At 55.0% G+C, this 16,077-nt stretch overlaps 3 protein-coding genes across 4 annotated transcripts; 2 read left to right on the forward strand and 1 right to left on the reverse strand.

Annotated features, from left to right (window-relative positions):
- Positions 1 to 1,982: 1,982 nt before the first annotated feature.
- On the forward strand, positions 1,983 to 12,466 carry TAF6L (TATA-box binding protein associated factor 6 like). Its single transcript, XM_034646131.1, is given in 13 exon segments — positions 1,983 to 2,128; positions 2,876 to 2,935; positions 4,487 to 4,646; positions 5,105 to 5,191; positions 5,920 to 6,070; positions 6,228 to 6,278; positions 6,752 to 6,846; positions 8,106 to 8,180; positions 8,324 to 8,544; positions 8,904 to 9,036; positions 11,402 to 11,530; positions 11,653 to 12,131; positions 12,133 to 12,466. Coding segments are annotated over 12 exon segments (1,884 nt in total). The 5' UTR covers positions 1,983 to 2,128; positions 2,876 to 2,927; the 3' UTR covers positions 12,428 to 12,466.
- A 63-nt stretch (positions 12,467 to 12,529) lies between these two features.
- Positions 12,530 to 14,788, forward strand: TMEM179B (transmembrane protein 179B). 2 transcript variants are annotated; one of them, XM_034646136.1, is made up of 5 exons: positions 12,530 to 12,664; positions 13,572 to 13,759; positions 13,844 to 13,978; positions 14,150 to 14,228; positions 14,436 to 14,788. In XM_034646136.1, exons 1-5 carry the CDS (start codon positions 12,569 to 12,571, stop codon positions 14,595 to 14,597), a joined length of 660 nt encoding a protein of 219 aa, XP_034502027.1. In that variant the 5' UTR covers positions 12,530 to 12,568; the 3' UTR covers positions 14,598 to 14,788. The 2 variants fall into 2 exon arrangements, with proteins under 2 accessions (XP_034502027.1, XP_034502028.1); XM_034646137.1 differs by having other exon boundaries at positions 14,150 to 14,233; positions 14,436 to 14,602.
- Positions 14,789 to 14,889: 101 nt separating this feature from the next.
- Positions 14,890 to 16,067, reverse strand: TMEM223 (transmembrane protein 223). The gene is made up of 2 exons (XM_034646138.1): positions 15,715 to 16,067; positions 14,890 to 15,314 (listed from the first exon to the last, which is right to left on the reverse strand). The coding sequence occupies exons 1-2, from the start codon at positions 16,028 to 16,030 to the stop codon at positions 15,022 to 15,024; spliced, it is 609 nt and encodes a 202-aa protein (XP_034502029.1). The 5' UTR covers positions 16,031 to 16,067; the 3' UTR covers positions 14,890 to 15,021.
- Between the last annotated feature and the right edge of the window lie 10 nt (positions 16,068 to 16,077).

Raw genomic sequence — 16,077 nt, forward strand, 5'->3', positions numbered from 1 at the left:
TCGTACCAAGTCAATCTCCCAGGTTGTAGGGACTTCCCCTAAGCTGTAAACACCATTTGTGTCACCGAGAGCAAAACTCCTCCCCAGATTCTCAGATGGAACCACCCACCTGTAAATTGTGTTGGAGATAACCTGGAAGTAACACCAGGCCCAGAAAGGAAGCAGCGGATGGAAGCAGCTCGTGGAACATGAGCACGTGGGCGGTGGTGAGGTTTTGGGGTGTGGTACCCACCAAGAAGGCACATGCTGTGGGGGGAAGGGATTGAGTGCAGAAGGTTTTGTAACTGAAAGTTACGGCCTCTTACAAAGGCCACAGGTAACCAGAGCGTCTGCCTGCTAATGCTAAGTCTTTTACGCACATTACTGGATTGTTCACAACAGTTCCGTGGAGTAGGTTCCATTATCCCACTTGACAGTTGATAAAACAGGTTAGACATCTGAACTAGAATGCCTAAGGTCACACAGCTAGTGAGTGGTGGAGCTTTTGTTTCGATTTTAAACTGTCAGTCTGGCTCCAAAGCCATCCTAGCTCTTTTCGCCAGGCACTAGGTGGCGGGGTAGTGAGTAGGACCCACCTTTCTCTTATCTGTGGCCATGCGGGTCTCACTGCTGTTTCCCTTGGCCCCTGTCTCCATCTGAGGTTGGGAGCAGATGGGCCCCAGATAATTTGGATACAGTTTCACTATATCCCACAGGCCCGGGGGCCTTCTGCTATTGTCTCCTGCCTCTAAGGTTGCCAGTGGCTGTCCAGACTAATCACACCTCAGCAGGGAGATGTGCCAGCAGCCCAGATCTTGCTAAGTTGATCTCAGACTCAGGATGTTGGAGGAGCTCCCACCCCTTCCCTTTATGAAGAAGTGGGCAGACATTCCAGTGTTTAAGCACAGTACTGAAAACTACTTGGAATGACATTCTGAATATAACTGGAAGAGACTCAGCTGGGTTACAGTCTCCTTAGGTGGTGTTGCCATGGCAACCCCAGCCATATCCATCTGGCTTTCCCAGCTCTGGCCTGCGAGGATCTCCTTTTCTAGACGCAGCAGCATCTAACCCTGCGAGGGCGGAAGGGCAAGGATGTGTACATTCACGCTCCCCCGCAGAATACTCCTTTCTATAATGAAGAGCCCATTGCAAACTACCTCATCTTGACTGAACATAAAGGAATTAATTCACTGTCTCCTGTTGTGTGAAAGAAGGTTCAACCACAACTCTGCCAAGTGCTTTCACAGACATCTCATTTAATCTACAGTAACCCCGTGAGGTGGGTATTATTACCCCATTTTGTAGTTGCGCGAAATGTGGTTAGGTAATTTGCCCCAAACTGGTTGCAGAATTTTAACCCAGTTTGGTCTGACTCCAAATACTATCCTTAACTCACTAAACCCACTTGGTTCTGAATTGAGAACTGCCCAGGTTCGGGCAAGTGTGTGCGCGTAAAATGGTCAAGGAAGTCTGCAGGCAGGTGAGGGGTTATATTTGGCTTACTGAACAAGAATGGGAAAGACAGGAGGTAGGATGTCAGAATGAGCACAGCTCTAGAGACTGCAGCTTGCACGTGAGTTTGGGGCAGTGGGAAGACCCTTCCGTCTGAAGAGAATACCCACTAGGGAGCTCCATCCGTCGGGCGGGAAAGGGAAGTGCAGGTGATGTTGGAGAGGTAAGCTGAGCCCCACCAAGCGGGCAAAGAAAACTTTGATTAGATATCAAAGTTTAAAGCTTCGCTGCAGTCTCGTAACTGCAAATGCTCGGAAATTCAGGAGCAGACAAGAACAAGGGAATAGGGAGGCTTTCCTTGACAATACGCTTTTCAAACAGACACCAAACCATAGGTACCTGCTCGAAAAACTCCTAAGAGCTGTTGCTTTAAGAAGCGCGACTCCTCGGCATCACGTGACTCCCGTTCGCCCAGATGCTTTTACAGCCCTTCGCACAGGCCAATCGCTTGGCTGGAAGCCCCCGGGAGGGTGGGAACTTCGCAAGCCGCTCGCCGATTGGCTGTGCTCCCGGAGGGTGGGGCCTGGGCTCAGAGAGAGGGAATTAGGGTGAGCAGGGTGAGTGGGAGTTGCTGCCGCCGCCTCCGCCTCCACCGCCGCTTCGGTAGCCGCCTTCGCTGCGCGGGAGCCCTCAGGTAAGCAGGCCCTCGCAGGCCCGAGGATTCTCCGTCCTGCTGTGGGCCGCGCACTCACTCAGGGCCGGCTCCGCTGGGGGCCCGCCCCCCTTCGCCGACCACGTGACCCAAGTTCGGTAACCCCTGACCTGCTCCACCCCACCTCGCCACTTCTGGATCTGGGATGAAGCGAGGCTTGCTGGGAGGATGCTCACCCCCGAGGCCGGTGGCGGTCAGTTCCCACGGTCTTTACCAGTGTGGCTAGTGGCTGAGGATGCAAGAGAGGAGGTTGAGGAGGGGGAGACCTTGGTCACAGCCCGCACTTTGTGGGTCTTAATGTGGGCACACAGTAAGGGAACTCCCTCCGTGCTTTCAGCGTGGGCAGGACTTCATGCTCCCATTTTACAGATAGGGAAACAGAAACTTCAGAATTATCCATTGGCAGATCTCCAACGCCAAGTCTTCGGGCTGGAAATCCAGGCCTTGTTCCCCCACACAGCCCGCCACTCCTGATGATTAGGAAAAAGAGTTAATTAAGTCCCTACTCCCTACTTAGTGCTCGCTGGGTGATCTTGGACAAGTCATTGAACATGTAACCCCTCTGAGCTTTGATTTCCTTGGCTGTGAAATAGACGTAGTACTTACATAATATCTATTGCATTGTTAATGAGGATAAAATGAAGTATAAGCCATATAAAGCACTTAGCTCTGTGCCTCAGGCATTGCATGTGGTTAGAAAAACTAGCTATTCTTTATTCGTTTTTGCAGCAAGCGTTTATTGAGGGCGTATTATGTGCTGACACTGTGCCCGACGCTGGGAATGCAAAGGTGAGCAAACAGGCATGATCCTAGCTGGTGTGGAGCTTACAGTCTAGTGGGGAGGTAGGTGTTAATCACAAAGTTATATAAATATGTAATTACAAACTGTGATGATTGCTTCGAAGGCAAAGTACCGGGACACTGTGGAGGTCTGAGAAGACTTCCCTGAGCAAGTGACAACTGAGATCTGAAGGAGCCACTAGGAGTCCACTAGACAGCTTGGGGGTGGAGGAGGAGGAAAGTATTTCCGGTAGAGCAAACTGTGTGAACGTCCTGATAGCAGGTGTTTTGGGGGAAATGGAAAGAGGCCATGGTGGGAAAGCAGAACACAAGAGGAAAAGAGGGGCTGCAGCAGTCAGTGGACGTGCAGGATCTGGGAACCAGGTTTGTTCTTTATTTCAGAGCCAATGTGGAGCCACTGGAAGGCAGGAGGCCAGGTTAGGATGCCCATTGGATGTAGGGTCCTGGAGATCAGTGGTGACCCATTGAGCCCTGCGGGAGAGGAGTAGTGGGGCAGCACCTGGGTGGGTCACCCTGGAACTGGGCCTTGCCCATGGTGCTGATGCCTCACTTTGGCCCCTGTGGGTCTGCCTTCTAATTGTGGTGTTAAGTCTTTGGAGTCACTCATCAGCCGCTGCTTTTGTTGGATTCATCTGCCATATCCTGTGAACGGAAGAGCAGGTTCCTGCTTTTAGGCCTCGCAGCCAAACTGGGGAAGACCAGACACATGGGCAAAAAGCCCAGCTACTAAAAGCCTGACAGTCCCCAGTGGCATATTGGCAGGAAGACCTTACAGGGCAGACTGGATTGGCCTTAGCAAAGAGGAGGGGGTGGGGGCTTGAAGTAAAGAGGGAGGCAGACCAGCCTGAGCACTGGTGGTAGAGCACAAGGCAGGCGTGAAGATACTAGGCTGGTCTTACTGGGAGGAGGGATTAGCTTGAACAGCTGTGGGGATTTGGGACCAAACACAGAACGTCAAGCTCAGGCAGGGGGGTTAGAGTTTCTTTTAGGACCGGTGGGGAAGGACTGAAGGTTTTTGAGCAAGGGAGAAGTACCGTTTTCATCAAGATTTAGCAGGTAGTGGTTGTAGGAAGAATCAGGAGGAAGAAGACATGAAGTTTTTACTTGTAACTGACCATGGTTACATCTTCTGTCGTCCATTTGGGTAGCGTTCTAGTCCCTGGCTTTCTCCTCCACCAGCTCATTTTGTCCTCGCAGCAACCCCGTGGGTTAGCGAGGGTGGGGACAATTGCCTGTGTTTCACAGGTTGGGACAGCAGGGCTCAGGCTGACGAGGATGTCGGCCACATTCACTCAGGAAGTGGTAAGGCATGGCTGGGGCCCAGTTCTGTGAACTCGCCAGGGCCAGGCCCCCTCTCAGCACTCCTGTCTGACCCAGCTTATCTGTTTCTTGCGCTTCGCCTCACTCAGAGCCTCCATGGCTCCTTGTTCGGGGATTCTGGAACGAGAGCAGTGAGCCTGGCTCAGAAGGCCTTGAGTCAGGCTCCTGGGCTTGGAGGAGGCCTGGGTGGCTTTTCCAACCTTCTCTCCTGGCTCCCAGCTCCGTCGGGGCCATGTCCGAGCGGGAAGAGCGGCGGTTTGTGGAGATCCCTCGGGAGTCCGTCCGGCTCATGGCAGAGAGCACCGGCCTGGAGCTGAGCGATGAGGTGGCGGCCCTGCTCGCGGAGGATGTGTGCTACCGGCTCAGAGAGGCCACTCAGGTCTGCTCCCCTTCACTCCCCGCACCCTCCCGCCTCTCCTTGTCCCTCCTGGTGACTGTCCCCTCCCGCAGGGAAGCATTAAACAGGCATGTGTCTGGCCCCTACTCTGTGCTTTGAGGGAACGCATCGGAGGCAGTCCCTGCCCTCTCCAGAGTTCCCCTTTGAGCCAGCGGGGCTTCTGGGCAAACAGAGTGCTGGCTGGGCATCGGCTCACGTGCCCATCTTCTCGATAGCCCTGGCGGGGAGGCCGGGCAAGTTCATATTCACATTCTGCATGTGAGAAACTGGGTCACAGAGAGGGAACATTACATCGAGGGCTGTTTGCACAAGACCAGAGCTGGATTCCAGGCTTTCTGGTCTCGCTTTTGGTGTCCATTTTGCCTCCTGGCTGTCTTTCTTCCCCAGGGATCTCCACACCCCCTTCTCCCTGTCCCCTGACTTTGTTCCTCCCCTCCCAGAATAGCTCTCAATTCATGAAACACACCAAACGGCGGAAGCTGACCGTCGAGGATTTCAACAGGGCTCTCCGATGGAGCAGCGTGGAGGTGAGTCGAGTACAGGCTGCCCGGGCTCGGCCGGCACTACCCACGTCCGTGCCCGGCTTGGGACTGGCACCACAGGGAGAGACATGAAGACCGAAGGCGCACACAAGGGAAACTCACGGCCACCACAGGATAGGTGCTGGGGGCCCAGAGGTTAGGGAAGCCTTCTTGGAAGAGCTGGGATTTGAGGCGGGCTTTGGAGGGAGTCTTGCATTGGACTAAGCCAAGACGGGAAGAGGGGGAACGTTCTGGATAAAGGAGCCTGGGCACAAATGTGGGTTTTAAAATGTTCTGCATAGCTGTTGTGGGGCAGGGACTTGAGGGAAAAAGGTCGTGTTTAGAAGAGAGTAGTGTTGGGGCGCCTGGCTGGTCACTCAGTAGAGCACGTGACTCCTACTCTCAGGGTTGTGAGTTTGAGCCCCATGGCGGGCATGGAGCCTACTGAAAAAAAAGAAAAAAGTTGTGTTTTCAGAGTTGGGTGAGGAGGACCGGCAGCAGAGGGGTGTGGGGCTCAGAGCCTGTACGAATCAGGGTGGAGGGACCACGCTCTAGTCCCTGGTCCAGTGAGCCCTGGGTTCTCCAGCCAGATTCCCAGCACTAGGCTTGAAGCCTCAGGCATCTCTCCTTTCTTGGGCCTTTTGGACTTGCCTCGCTTAGACTCTCTGCCCTAGTCGGTAGAGCGCCTCTCCCTCCCTGGATTCAGCCTGCCCTCTGGCCCTCTCTTTGCTCAGGCTGTGTGTGGTTATGGATCCCAGGAGGCGCTTCCCCTGCGCCCTGCCAGAGAGGGTGAGCTTTACTTTCCTGAGGACCGAGAGGTGAACCTGGTGGAGCTGGCCCTGGCCACCAACATCCCTAAAGGCTGTGCTGAGACAGCTGTGAGAGGTGACTGCCCAGGCCCTCCCTGGGGTGGGGACAGAAACGGGGTTGTCAGAAGAGGGATGACAGGCTGGCTGGTGGATGGAGAAGGACTCAGAGGGGTGGGTGGTGGCAAAACACAGGCAAAACCCCAGGCTGAATGATCTCTCTGCTCTGGTTCTAGTTCATGTGTCCTACTTAGACGGCAAAGGGAACCTGGCCCCGCAAGGATCAGGTAAGGAGTAGTAAGGGGGACGGGCTCTGAACTTTTCTCTCTTAGGAGCGGAGGGGGGGGCCCTGTACCTTTGATTCTTCATCTGACATGGGTTTACTGATGTCCTGTTCTGAGTGGGCATGGTCCCTGCCCAGAGGGCTCGGATTTGGAGATAGGAGCCCAGACCTGGAACCGGTCATGATGCGGGATGTCAGATGCTGGCACAGAAGCCTGGGCAGCTGGGGTCCCTGAGGGCAGGGGTCCAGGAAGGATTGAGGGTGGAGGAGGGGGCGGAGGCAGAGTACAGAGCACCGAGGTGTGGAAAGCCTGCGAGGTCAGGGCTGAGCACGCTGCTCCGAGGAGCTGGTGGCTGTGTGCTCTGGGAGTCCTGTCTGAACAGGGTTCTGGCAGGGAGGATGAGGGAGAGCAGGCAGGGGAGGCCGGGAGAGGGCTGGGCTGTCCACCCTGCCCACCTCCTGCCCATCCCCCCACAGTGCCCAGCGCTGTGTCTTCGCTGACTGATGACCTGCTCAAGTACTACCAGCAGGTGACCCGGGCTGTGCTGGGGGACGATCCACAGCTGATGAAGGTGAGCGAGTGGGCCGGAATTGGGGTACAAAGCCCAGCTTCCAAGTTCCCCGAAACTCTTTCAGATGCGTGCTTCCTGTCTCCTCCACACCAGCTGGCTGATGTGGCTGGAAGCTGCTGCTGGTGGGGGTGTTGTGCTCTGAGGCTGGCCCTCCTCTGGGGATGACTCCTCTTCCCACTCGAGCAGGAACCCTTGTTCCTCAGGGAACAGACAACTCAGCAGGGCCATTTGGGGGGCTCAGGTGGTCAGTACCCCTACACTTTAATTCCAGAGCCTACTCTTTAGGATGTCTGTTGGCCTGCAGCCACAGGGGCCAGCCACATGGCGGCTTTCGTGTGTCTGGACGTGAGAGGGAGAGAAGGGACGTAGAGGCAGCAAGGTCAGGGGCCGGCCGGGCTGGCTCTGAGACCCTGCCGCTTGAGTCTCTAGGGCTCTGCAGGCCTTCTGGACCCGACCTGTGGCCCGTCCTCTCCTGTCCAGAATCAGGGCAACGCCAGGTTGCTTGTCTGCTCAACCAGGTGGCCTCTCCTTGACGGCTTACATCCCCCACTTCTCCACATCTCTGGCTGTTGCTGCCACTTCCCCTGCAAAACTGGGACTGTCGCTCCCGTACGTTCCTGCCTTAGGAGTGTGGCTCCAGGTCCCCAGGCGGGAGGCAGATGGCTGGACGGAGGGCCTGGGAGCTGCACTCCTTCCTCGCCAGCCTGTTGTCTGCCTTCGCAGCACCTGCTCAGACGAGCTTTGTCCGGAGGAGTTTGGCGGTCACAAGTAGTGGAGATGCAGGGCTAAGATGGTTTTTCTCATTCACTTAACTCTCTTTTTTTCTGCTTATAAAAGTAATACCAGCATGTTCGTTACGGAAGTATTGTAAAATAAAAACATACAAACTGGAAAGTGAGAGTGTCCAGTGGAAACACTTACCGGTGTTTCCCTGTGTTTTAACTACGATTACTCTAGTATCAGCCAGAGTGGTCGTATACGAAACATCTGGTTTTAGAACAGCTGCTTTTCTCAGTTAAAAACTTGCTGGACATTTAGGTGGTATGCAATTTCGTGTCATCGCAGACAGGGCTAGGAGTGGCTGTGCTCGTGTGAGTGGGTATTTCTTCCAGCGGGTTAAGTTTGTAGAAGTCCAGTTGCTGAATCAGAGAGTGTGAACGTTTACAGTTTACTACAGAAGTACTCCACCGTCTCTCACAAAACGCCCGTTCCTCCTTGGGGCTGGTGGATCCGGCGCAGTCTGGCTCCTTCCTTTTCAGATTGCTCTCCAGGACCTGCAGACTAACTCCAAGATCGCAGCGCTCCTGCCTTACTTTGTCTACGTGGTCAGCGGGGTGAGTGACCAGGCTGGGGCAGGGGAGACGGTTTTGCGGGGAGATGACCCAGCCCCAGGTAGGGCTCGTGGCAGGTGCCAGCAGAGCGGCAGGCTCCGCCCTGTCCCCTCGCGGGCCCCTCATTCACCGTCTTCTGCAAACAGGTGAAGTCCGTCAGCCACGACCTGGAGCAGCTGCATCGGCTCTTGCAAGTGGCCCGGAGCCTGGTTCGGAACCCACACCTGTGTCTGGGGCCCTATGTTCGCTCCCTGGTGGGCAGCGTCCTCTACTGCGTTCTGGAGCCCCTGGCTGCCTCCATCAACCCTCTGAACGACCACTGGACTCTTCGGGATGGCGCTGCCCTCCTGCTCAGCCACATCTTCTGGTAGCCACTGGGCCTAGCCCCACAAAGGGTGGGGGTGCCACAGTGCTGCGGGGGTTGTGGTGGGGGGGGCGGGGGGATGTGTGGCTTCAAGGCCCTATGTTGTGTGAGGTCAGGGAACCTCTTTCCATTGGAGCTTTCCGGTCGGTGCCCTGTGGCACCCTGGGATTTTATAAATGGATGGCGACTATGCCAAGGGTTTGGTCCTTCAGCCCTTCGTGTCGTCTTCGGTCACTCGGCGCCACCTTGTTCCCTTACCCCAGTGTGCCAGACGACCACCATTTTCTCCGTGTGCTCTGACTTGAGCCAGTTGGGCAGCCCCGTGCCTCATTCTCCTCTCTGACTGAATGCTGCTCCCGTAGGACCCATGGGGACCTCGTGAGCGGCCTTTATCAGCAGATCCTGCTCTCCCTGCAGAAGGTCTTGGCTGACCCCGTGCGGCCTCTGTGCTCTCACTACGGGGCTGTGGTGGGGCTGCATGCCCTTGGCTGGAAGGTGAGGACCCTGGCCTTTCCCACAGACAGAGCCATAAGAGCTTGTATTTGTAATTAGAAAAACAGTATTTATGTGTCTATTTTTAGTCATCTCTGTGCCCACCATGGGGCTCGAACCCATGACCCCAAGATCAAGAGTTTGCACACTCCACCCGCTGAGCTAGTCAGGCACCTCATTCTTTTGGGTTTTTAATGTAGATCATATGGTAACAAATAATGACGCTTTATTTCATCTTTTCTAATCCTAACGACTTTCATTTCTTTTTATTGCTAGGACTGCTAATATAATTTTACATGACGATGGGGGGCATCCTTGTGTCATTTCCAATTTCAAGAGAAGTGCGAATAATCTTCCCTCTCAGGCTGGNCCATGACCCCAAGATCAAGAGTTTGCACACTCCACCCGCTGAGCTAGTCAGGCACCTCATTCTTTTGGGTTTTTAATGTAGATCATATGGTAACAAATAATGACGCTTTATTTCATCTTTTCTAATCCTAACGCCTTTCATTTCTTTTTATTGCTAGGACTGCTAATATCATTTTACATATGACGATGGGGGGCATCCTTGTGTCATTTCCAATTTCAAGAGAAGTGCGAATAATCTTCCCTCTCAGGCTGATGTTTACCCTTGTGTTTATTGATAACCTTTCTCAGATTTAGAAGATTACTTCATATTGCTTTATATTCTTGGTTTTATTATTTATGTTGAACTTTTATCAAATGCTTTTTCTGTATCTTTTGAATTGATCCTAAGGTTTTTCTGCTTTTATCTGTTAATGTGATTAATTATATTTATGGATTTTTAAAGATTTTATTTAGAGAGAACACTTGCACACTCAAGAGCAGGATGGGGGAGGGGATGGGAGAGGGACAAGTAGACTCAAGCGGACTCTGCGCTCCATGACTCCAAGTGGAAACCAAGAGCCCAACCAACCAAGCCACCTAGGCGCCCCATTTATGGATTTTTAATAGTAAACTATCATTACATTTCTGTGTATAGACTCAAATAGGCTATAGTATAGACTTTTAAAAAACCTGCAATTTTTTTTGAATATAAGGCATTTTTGTATACTATTAGGTTTACTAAATTTTATTTTTTATTTAAGATTTTATTTATTTATTCGACAGAGAGATAGAGACAGCCATTGAGAGAGGGAACACAAGCAGGGGGGTGGGAGAGGAAGAAGCAGGCTCATAGCGGAAGAGCCCGATGTGGGGCTCGATCCCACAACGCCGGGATCACGCCCTGAGCCGAAGGCAGACGCTTAACCGCTGTGCCACCCAGGCGCCCCGAATTTTAAAAGATTTTTCTGTTTTCACGAGTGAAATCAATCATGTTTCTTTGCATGTACTGTCCTTATAGTTTTAGTATCAGGGTTATCTTGGCTTCACAGACTGAGGTAGGGTGGGAGCATTTCTTTGTTTTCTTTAAGATTGGGATGCTCTTTTCCTTGAATATCTGTAGGCTGTCTTTATAAATTTTAGCAATGTGTTTTATTTGAGGTTAGTTACCTACTATGGTTAGAGAATTATTTAAGTTTTTATAGCTGAATCAGCAGTAAGTTATATTTCTCTAGGAACTTGCCCATTTGTTAACATTTTCAAATCTTCAGGCTGTGGAAGAGCAGCCGGAGTACTGAGAACTCTCTCAGCAAAGCACCTAACAGAGCTCACCTCCTCTGTGAAGTCCTTAGTGCTTTCCCGAAAATTAACCACAGGATTTCAACTTTGATACATAATCAGAGATCAGATGTTTTTGTGCAGGTGGTTTGAACTGAGTCTCAGTTTACATCTCAGCAAGAATAGTTCTTGGGGCGCCTGGGTGGCACAGCGGTTAAGCGTCTGCCTTCGGCTCAGGGCGTGATCCCAGCATTGTGGGTTCGAGCCCCACATCAGGCTCCTCTGCTATGAGCCTGCTTCTTCCTCTCCCACTCCCCCTGCTTGTGTTCCCTCTCTCGCTGGCTGTCTCTATCTCTGTCAAATAAATAAATAAANAGGTGGTTTGAACTGAGTCTCAGTTTACATCTCAGCAAGAATAGTTCTTGTGTACTGACTGTATAGGGTAACATTTGGCATATTAAATTTGTCTGTTGTTAGCAATGGGCATTATTTATACTCTCTTAGCCCCTGTCATGTAGGTCAGTGATAGTTGGGTCACTTTATATTGTGTGTCTTTGAATCTGACCTTTATTCCCAGTGCTTAGCAAAGGCTTGGGCATACAGTGGGTTCCAAATTAATGTTGGTTGAATATGCCAAGCTGAGAATTGCATATCGGAGATAAAAGTACGTCTTCCATGGGAAAAGGTACTTGAGAGGCAATAAGGAACAAAGAGGTGCTTACTGCATTCCTTCTTTCCCTTCCAGGCAGTGGAACGAGTCCTGTACCCACACCTGTCCACTTACTGGACAAATCTGCAGGCCGTGCTGGATGATTATTCCGTCTCTAACGCCCAGGTTAAAGCAGATGGGCACAAGGTTTATGGAGCCATTCTGGTGAGTGCCTGCCCCTTCCAGCCTCCCTTCTTCCTTCAGTAGCTCACCTGCCTTACTTTGGAAAACTTGATGGGCCCGGGTCCCTCCTAGTCTTGCCTATCCTGGTCCCTCTGCTCTCGCAGGTGGCCGTAGAGCGACTGCTGAAGATGAAGGCCCAGGCGGCAGAGCCCAACAAGGGGAAGGGGGGCCCAAGTGGCAGGGGGTGCCGGCGCTCCGACGACCTGCCCTGGGACAGCCTTCTTCTGCAGGAGTCTCCCTCCGGGGGCAGCGCGGAGCCAGGCTTTGGGTCGGTCCTCCCGCTGCCGCCAGGAGGCGCGGGGCCGGAGGACCCTTCGCCATCGGTGACCCTAGCGGACATCTACCGGGAGCTGTACGCCTTCTTCGGGGACAGCTTGGCCACCCGCTTTGGCACGGGTCAGCCCGCGCCCACCACTCCGCGGCCGCCCGGGGACAAGAAGGAGCCGGCGGCCGCCCCAGACTCGGTGCGGAAGATGCCGCAGCTGACGGCCAACGCCATGGTCAGCCCGCAGGGCGACGAGAGCCCCCGCGGCGGCGGCCCTGCGTCGGCCTCTGCGCCCGCCGCCTCCGAAAGCCGGCCGCTCGCGCGTGCACCGGGCGCGGGGGGCGCCCCGGCAGCAGGGACCCGGCGCCGGTACCCGCGACGTCTTCCTGAAGAGCCGCTTCGCCCCGCGCGGCGCCCCCCACTTCCGCTTCATTATTGCCGGGCGGCAGGCCGGGAGGCGGTGCCGCGGGCGCCTCTTCCAGACCGCCTTCCCCGCGCCGTACGGGCCCAGCCCGGCCTCCCGCTACGTGCAGAAGCTGCCCATGATCGGCCGCACCGGCCGCCCTGCCCGCCGCTGGGCGCTCTCGGACTACTCGCTGTACCTGCCGCTGTGAAGCGTTGCGCCCCCCACCCCCCGCCTCTGTAAATAAAGCCCAGTGTCGGAAGTGATGTCTCCGCGCTCGTGGGTTGCGCCGGATGAGGCGGGGCTTGGGCGGTTGGCTCCCGCGGCGGCGCTTCCTGGTGGCGGGGGCGCCATGGCGCTGCCCTGGCTGCAGCGCTTCGAGCTCTTGCTTTTCACGGCCGCCTTCCTGTGCGGGGCCGTGGCGGCCGCGACGCTGACCCGGACCCAGGTGCGGGGCGGGGCCGGCCTTGGGGTCGGGGGGGCTGGGCGGAGGTGCTGGCACTGCTGTCTGGGCCGGCCTGGTCCCGTTGCGCTGCTCCTCGGAGCCGGTGGGCCGGGTGAGGTCCGGCGGGCGCCGGTCTGCCGCCGGGATGCTTCGGCGAGGATCGCGCTCTGTGGCTCCGCCCGCCGGTGTTCTGTTTCACAGCCGTTCCTTCGCCGAAAGGACGAGTCCTCAGGAGTGACTTAAAGCACCAGCCACAGCCCGGCCTGGTGGTGGCTCCGGCTGTACAACCTTACCCTGGTTCTGCAACAGAATTCGGGCCAGGCCCTGTCTTCATCCTTTAAATCAGACACTGTTGTGCCGAGCTCCGCCAGGAAATAAAGCGTAGCGTAGCGGAGATGACCAGGCTACCGCAGGATTGCAGCCCAGTGTGTGTGAATGACAGCACAGCCATGTAGAAAACTCCCACGGAAAGCCCAAGAGTTTCCCCAGCCAGGCAGTCGTGTTCGTAAACACAGGCTCACGTAACCCTAAAAAGTAGACATGATTAAGGTTGTTTTTTTTTTTTTTTTAACGGATGAGAAAACATCGGAGATGCTGAAGGTTACACAGGTTCTGGTTTTACTCTAGGATTTCTGCAGAGGGGAGACCAGAACTTGTGAGGCATCTCCGAAGCTCACTCTCCTTTATAACCACCGCCTATTTCCTGATCCTTCTGGCCACCGCAGGTTTGACTTCCCCAGCAGGCCCTCTCCATCAGTCTACTGGCCCAGAAACAAACAGGAACTGACAGTGCATATAGAAACTTCCTAGGGTGGCCCTCTCCTAGGTTATCCCTCACACCTGCCATCAGCCTGCGCCGAGGCTCTAACCGGCTCTAAACTAGGTAGGACTCAGCAGCTTCTCTTCACAGGGCTCCTTCAGTGGCCGCTGTCCCCTGTATGGTGTGGCCGCCCTGAATGGCACCTCCCTGGCCTTAGCCCAACCCTTTGCCCCATCCCTCTGCTACTTTGTGGCTGGGGTCTCCGGCTTCCTGGCCCTCTACTGCCTCCTGCTTCTGCTCTTCTGGGTCTACAGCAGCTGCATCGAGGACTCTCACAGGTGACTGCCCTACCCTGAGGGCTGGGGGCTGAGCTGGGAGAAGTTCCATCTTAACCACAAGGCTTATTCTCTCCCTCCTCATAGAGGCTCCATAGGGCTCCGCATTGCACTGGTCATCTCGACTATTGCCATCTTCCTGGTCTTAGTGGCTGCCTGTATCCTTCGATTTGGCACCCATTCTCTCTGCAAGTCCATCATCTCCCTGAACATTACAATTAGGTAATGGGAGAGGGAGGGAACCCTGGCCGGGGCTGACTGCCTTCCCTCCACAGAGGGGAGCCTATAACCCCTTTTGTCCCTGTCAGTTGCTCCTATCTTGAAGGGCACCTGGGCACAGGTGTGTTCGGGGTATATCCTCCCTTTCTCACCATCATCTCTTTGACCTCACAGCTGCTCTGAAGCCCAGAAAATTCCATGGACGCCCCCTGGAACTGCCCTGCAGTTTTACTCCAACCTACACAATGCTGAAGTGAGGTCCGGGGATATGAAAGACTGGGTGGAAACCCAGGGATCCACAGATTTCTATGCATCTGTAGTTTTAAGGGGGCCCTCCAGTGAGAGGCTGCAAGGGGCCGAAGGGCTTTCAGCCTGACAGGGAACAGAGAATAGTGGTACATGGGTGGAACTGGATTTGAGATGGCCACACTCCTCACACTCCTGTTCCTGTCTCCCACAGACCTCTTCTTGGGTGAATCTGGTATTGTGGTGTGTGGTCTTGGTGCTTCAGGTGGTGCAGTGGAAGTCCGAAGCCACCCCATACCGGCCTCTGGAGCGGGGCGACCCTGAATGGAGCTCTGAGACAGATGCTCTCGTTGGGCCACGCCTTTCCCATTCCTGAAGAGTAACCAAAGAATGCTTCCTGCAGCCAAAGACTCCCTGCCCACGTGCCTACAATCCTGTTGCCCCCTCATGGCCCTGTTGATGCTGGGAGCCTGTTTTCCCTCCCCGAGGGAAACATGAAGATAGGCCCCTCCACCTCTCTTCTACAGCTGCTTTTGTACCAGAATATTATATTACTTTCTTCCTTCATCTTGGTACTGAGTTCTTGGTGTTAAAGCACTGTAGGCAGGTGGTGGGAGGACAGAGCTAAGCAGACATGGAACAAAAGTCAGAGGTTCTGTCAGCTGCTCTTGGGGTGACTGCTCTTTTATTTGCTGTTCATGAACCTTGGGCCCCTTGGGTTGTGACCTTGGAGGTTACCCCCTCAGTAAGGTTCAGTTTTTTCCCCTTCTGGGAGCGGTGAGCGACCCCAGGTGGTTTCCTCACAAGCTGCGGTAGGCACCCACCGTGCTGTCAAAGAGTTTTGTGTTGGGGAAGTGTCCAGCTTTGTCCAAGAGGAAGTAGAAGCGCCGGCCTTTGACCTTCAGAGGCAACACAGCAGGGACTTCACCACGGTGGGCCATGCAAGATACCTGGTTCAAGGGGACGGTGCAATGAGCACCCAAGCCAAAGGGGGCATGAGTGGTGAGGGTCACCTGTTTCCCTCCAGCCCGCAGCATCACTGAGCGCACAGAACGGAGGGAGAAGAGAAGACCAGCACCAAGTACCAGAGTACCTGCGGGAATACCAAAGTTTGGGGTGAGGGGTTTTTGCTGAAGAGCTAAGCAGCAACCTTTCCAGTGCCCCCGAATTAAAAAAATTGTGATGATAGTTACATTGACCGAGCTCCTCTTATACCCGACTTTTGTGTTCATCCTTCCTAACAAACTTCATACACACCCCCGTTTTAAGGACAAGGAGACGGTCCAGAGCAGTGCAACTGCTCAAGCTCGCAGAGTGAGAGGCAAACCTCATCCTAGGCCTGTCCCAAGGCTTGGCTCGGGGGCCTCCAACTCCAGCGTGGCCCGGCCCGGCCCGGAGGGTCGGGAGCCCCGCACCGTCTGTCCTTGCCGGGGCAGGGTGGGTCGTGTCCAGCCGCCCCACATCCCCTGGTGGGAAGCCAGCCCACGCCTTACCGATGGCGCCGCAGCCGATGGCCAGGCCGTAGCGCCAGAGCGCGGAGCGCAGGTCCAAGCGGCCGTGGTCTGCGGGCTCCGCGTCTGGACGCAGCGCCCGGGCCGGGGGTCGGGCCAAGGCTGCCACGGCCAGGGAGGCCCAGAAGACGCCCTGGCCCGCGCAGAAGAGCCCGAGGACGGCGAAGAAGCGGCCCCGTTCGTGCTCGAAGAGCAGCACGTCCCGTGGCGGAGCCGCGTCGTACAAGGGCCGGCGTGCGGGCAGTGGCCGCAATGCAACCAGCAGCCGCACAGACCAGGGCCGCCCGAGCGCCGCCATCACCCCGCGGGGCACCGCTTCCGGGGCGGGACTTCCGGCCGAGGGCC

This window comes from Ailuropoda melanoleuca, chromosome 16 (assembly GCF_002007445.2).
Source record: "Ailuropoda melanoleuca isolate Jingjing chromosome 16, ASM200744v2, whole genome shotgun sequence".
NCBI classification, from domain to species: domain Eukaryota; kingdom Metazoa; phylum Chordata; class Mammalia; order Carnivora; family Ursidae; genus Ailuropoda; species Ailuropoda melanoleuca.

Bases quoted from the DNA above. Each gene is read 5' to 3' on its own strand.
- TMEM179B (XM_034646136.1), top strand. From the start codon at position 12,569: ATGGCGCTGCCCTGGCTGCAGCGCTTCGAGCTCTTGCTTTTCACGGCC. The intron at 13,760-13,843 runs GTGACTGCCCTA...CCCTCCTCATAG, and splicing joins TGCATCGAGGACTCTCACAG to AGGCTCCATAGGGCTCCGCA. The intron at 14,229-14,435 runs GTGAGGTCCGGG...TGTCTCCCACAG, and splicing joins CCAACCTACACAATGCTGAA to ACCTCTTCTTGGGTGAATCT.
- TMEM223 (XM_034646138.1), bottom strand. From the start codon at position 16,030: ATGGCGGCGCTCGGGCGGCCCTGGTCTGTGCGGCTGCTGGTTGCATTG. The intron at 15,315-15,714 runs GTAAGGCGTGGG...GTATTCCCGCAG, and splicing joins CATCGGCTGCGGCGCCATCG to GTACTCTGGTACTTGGTGCT.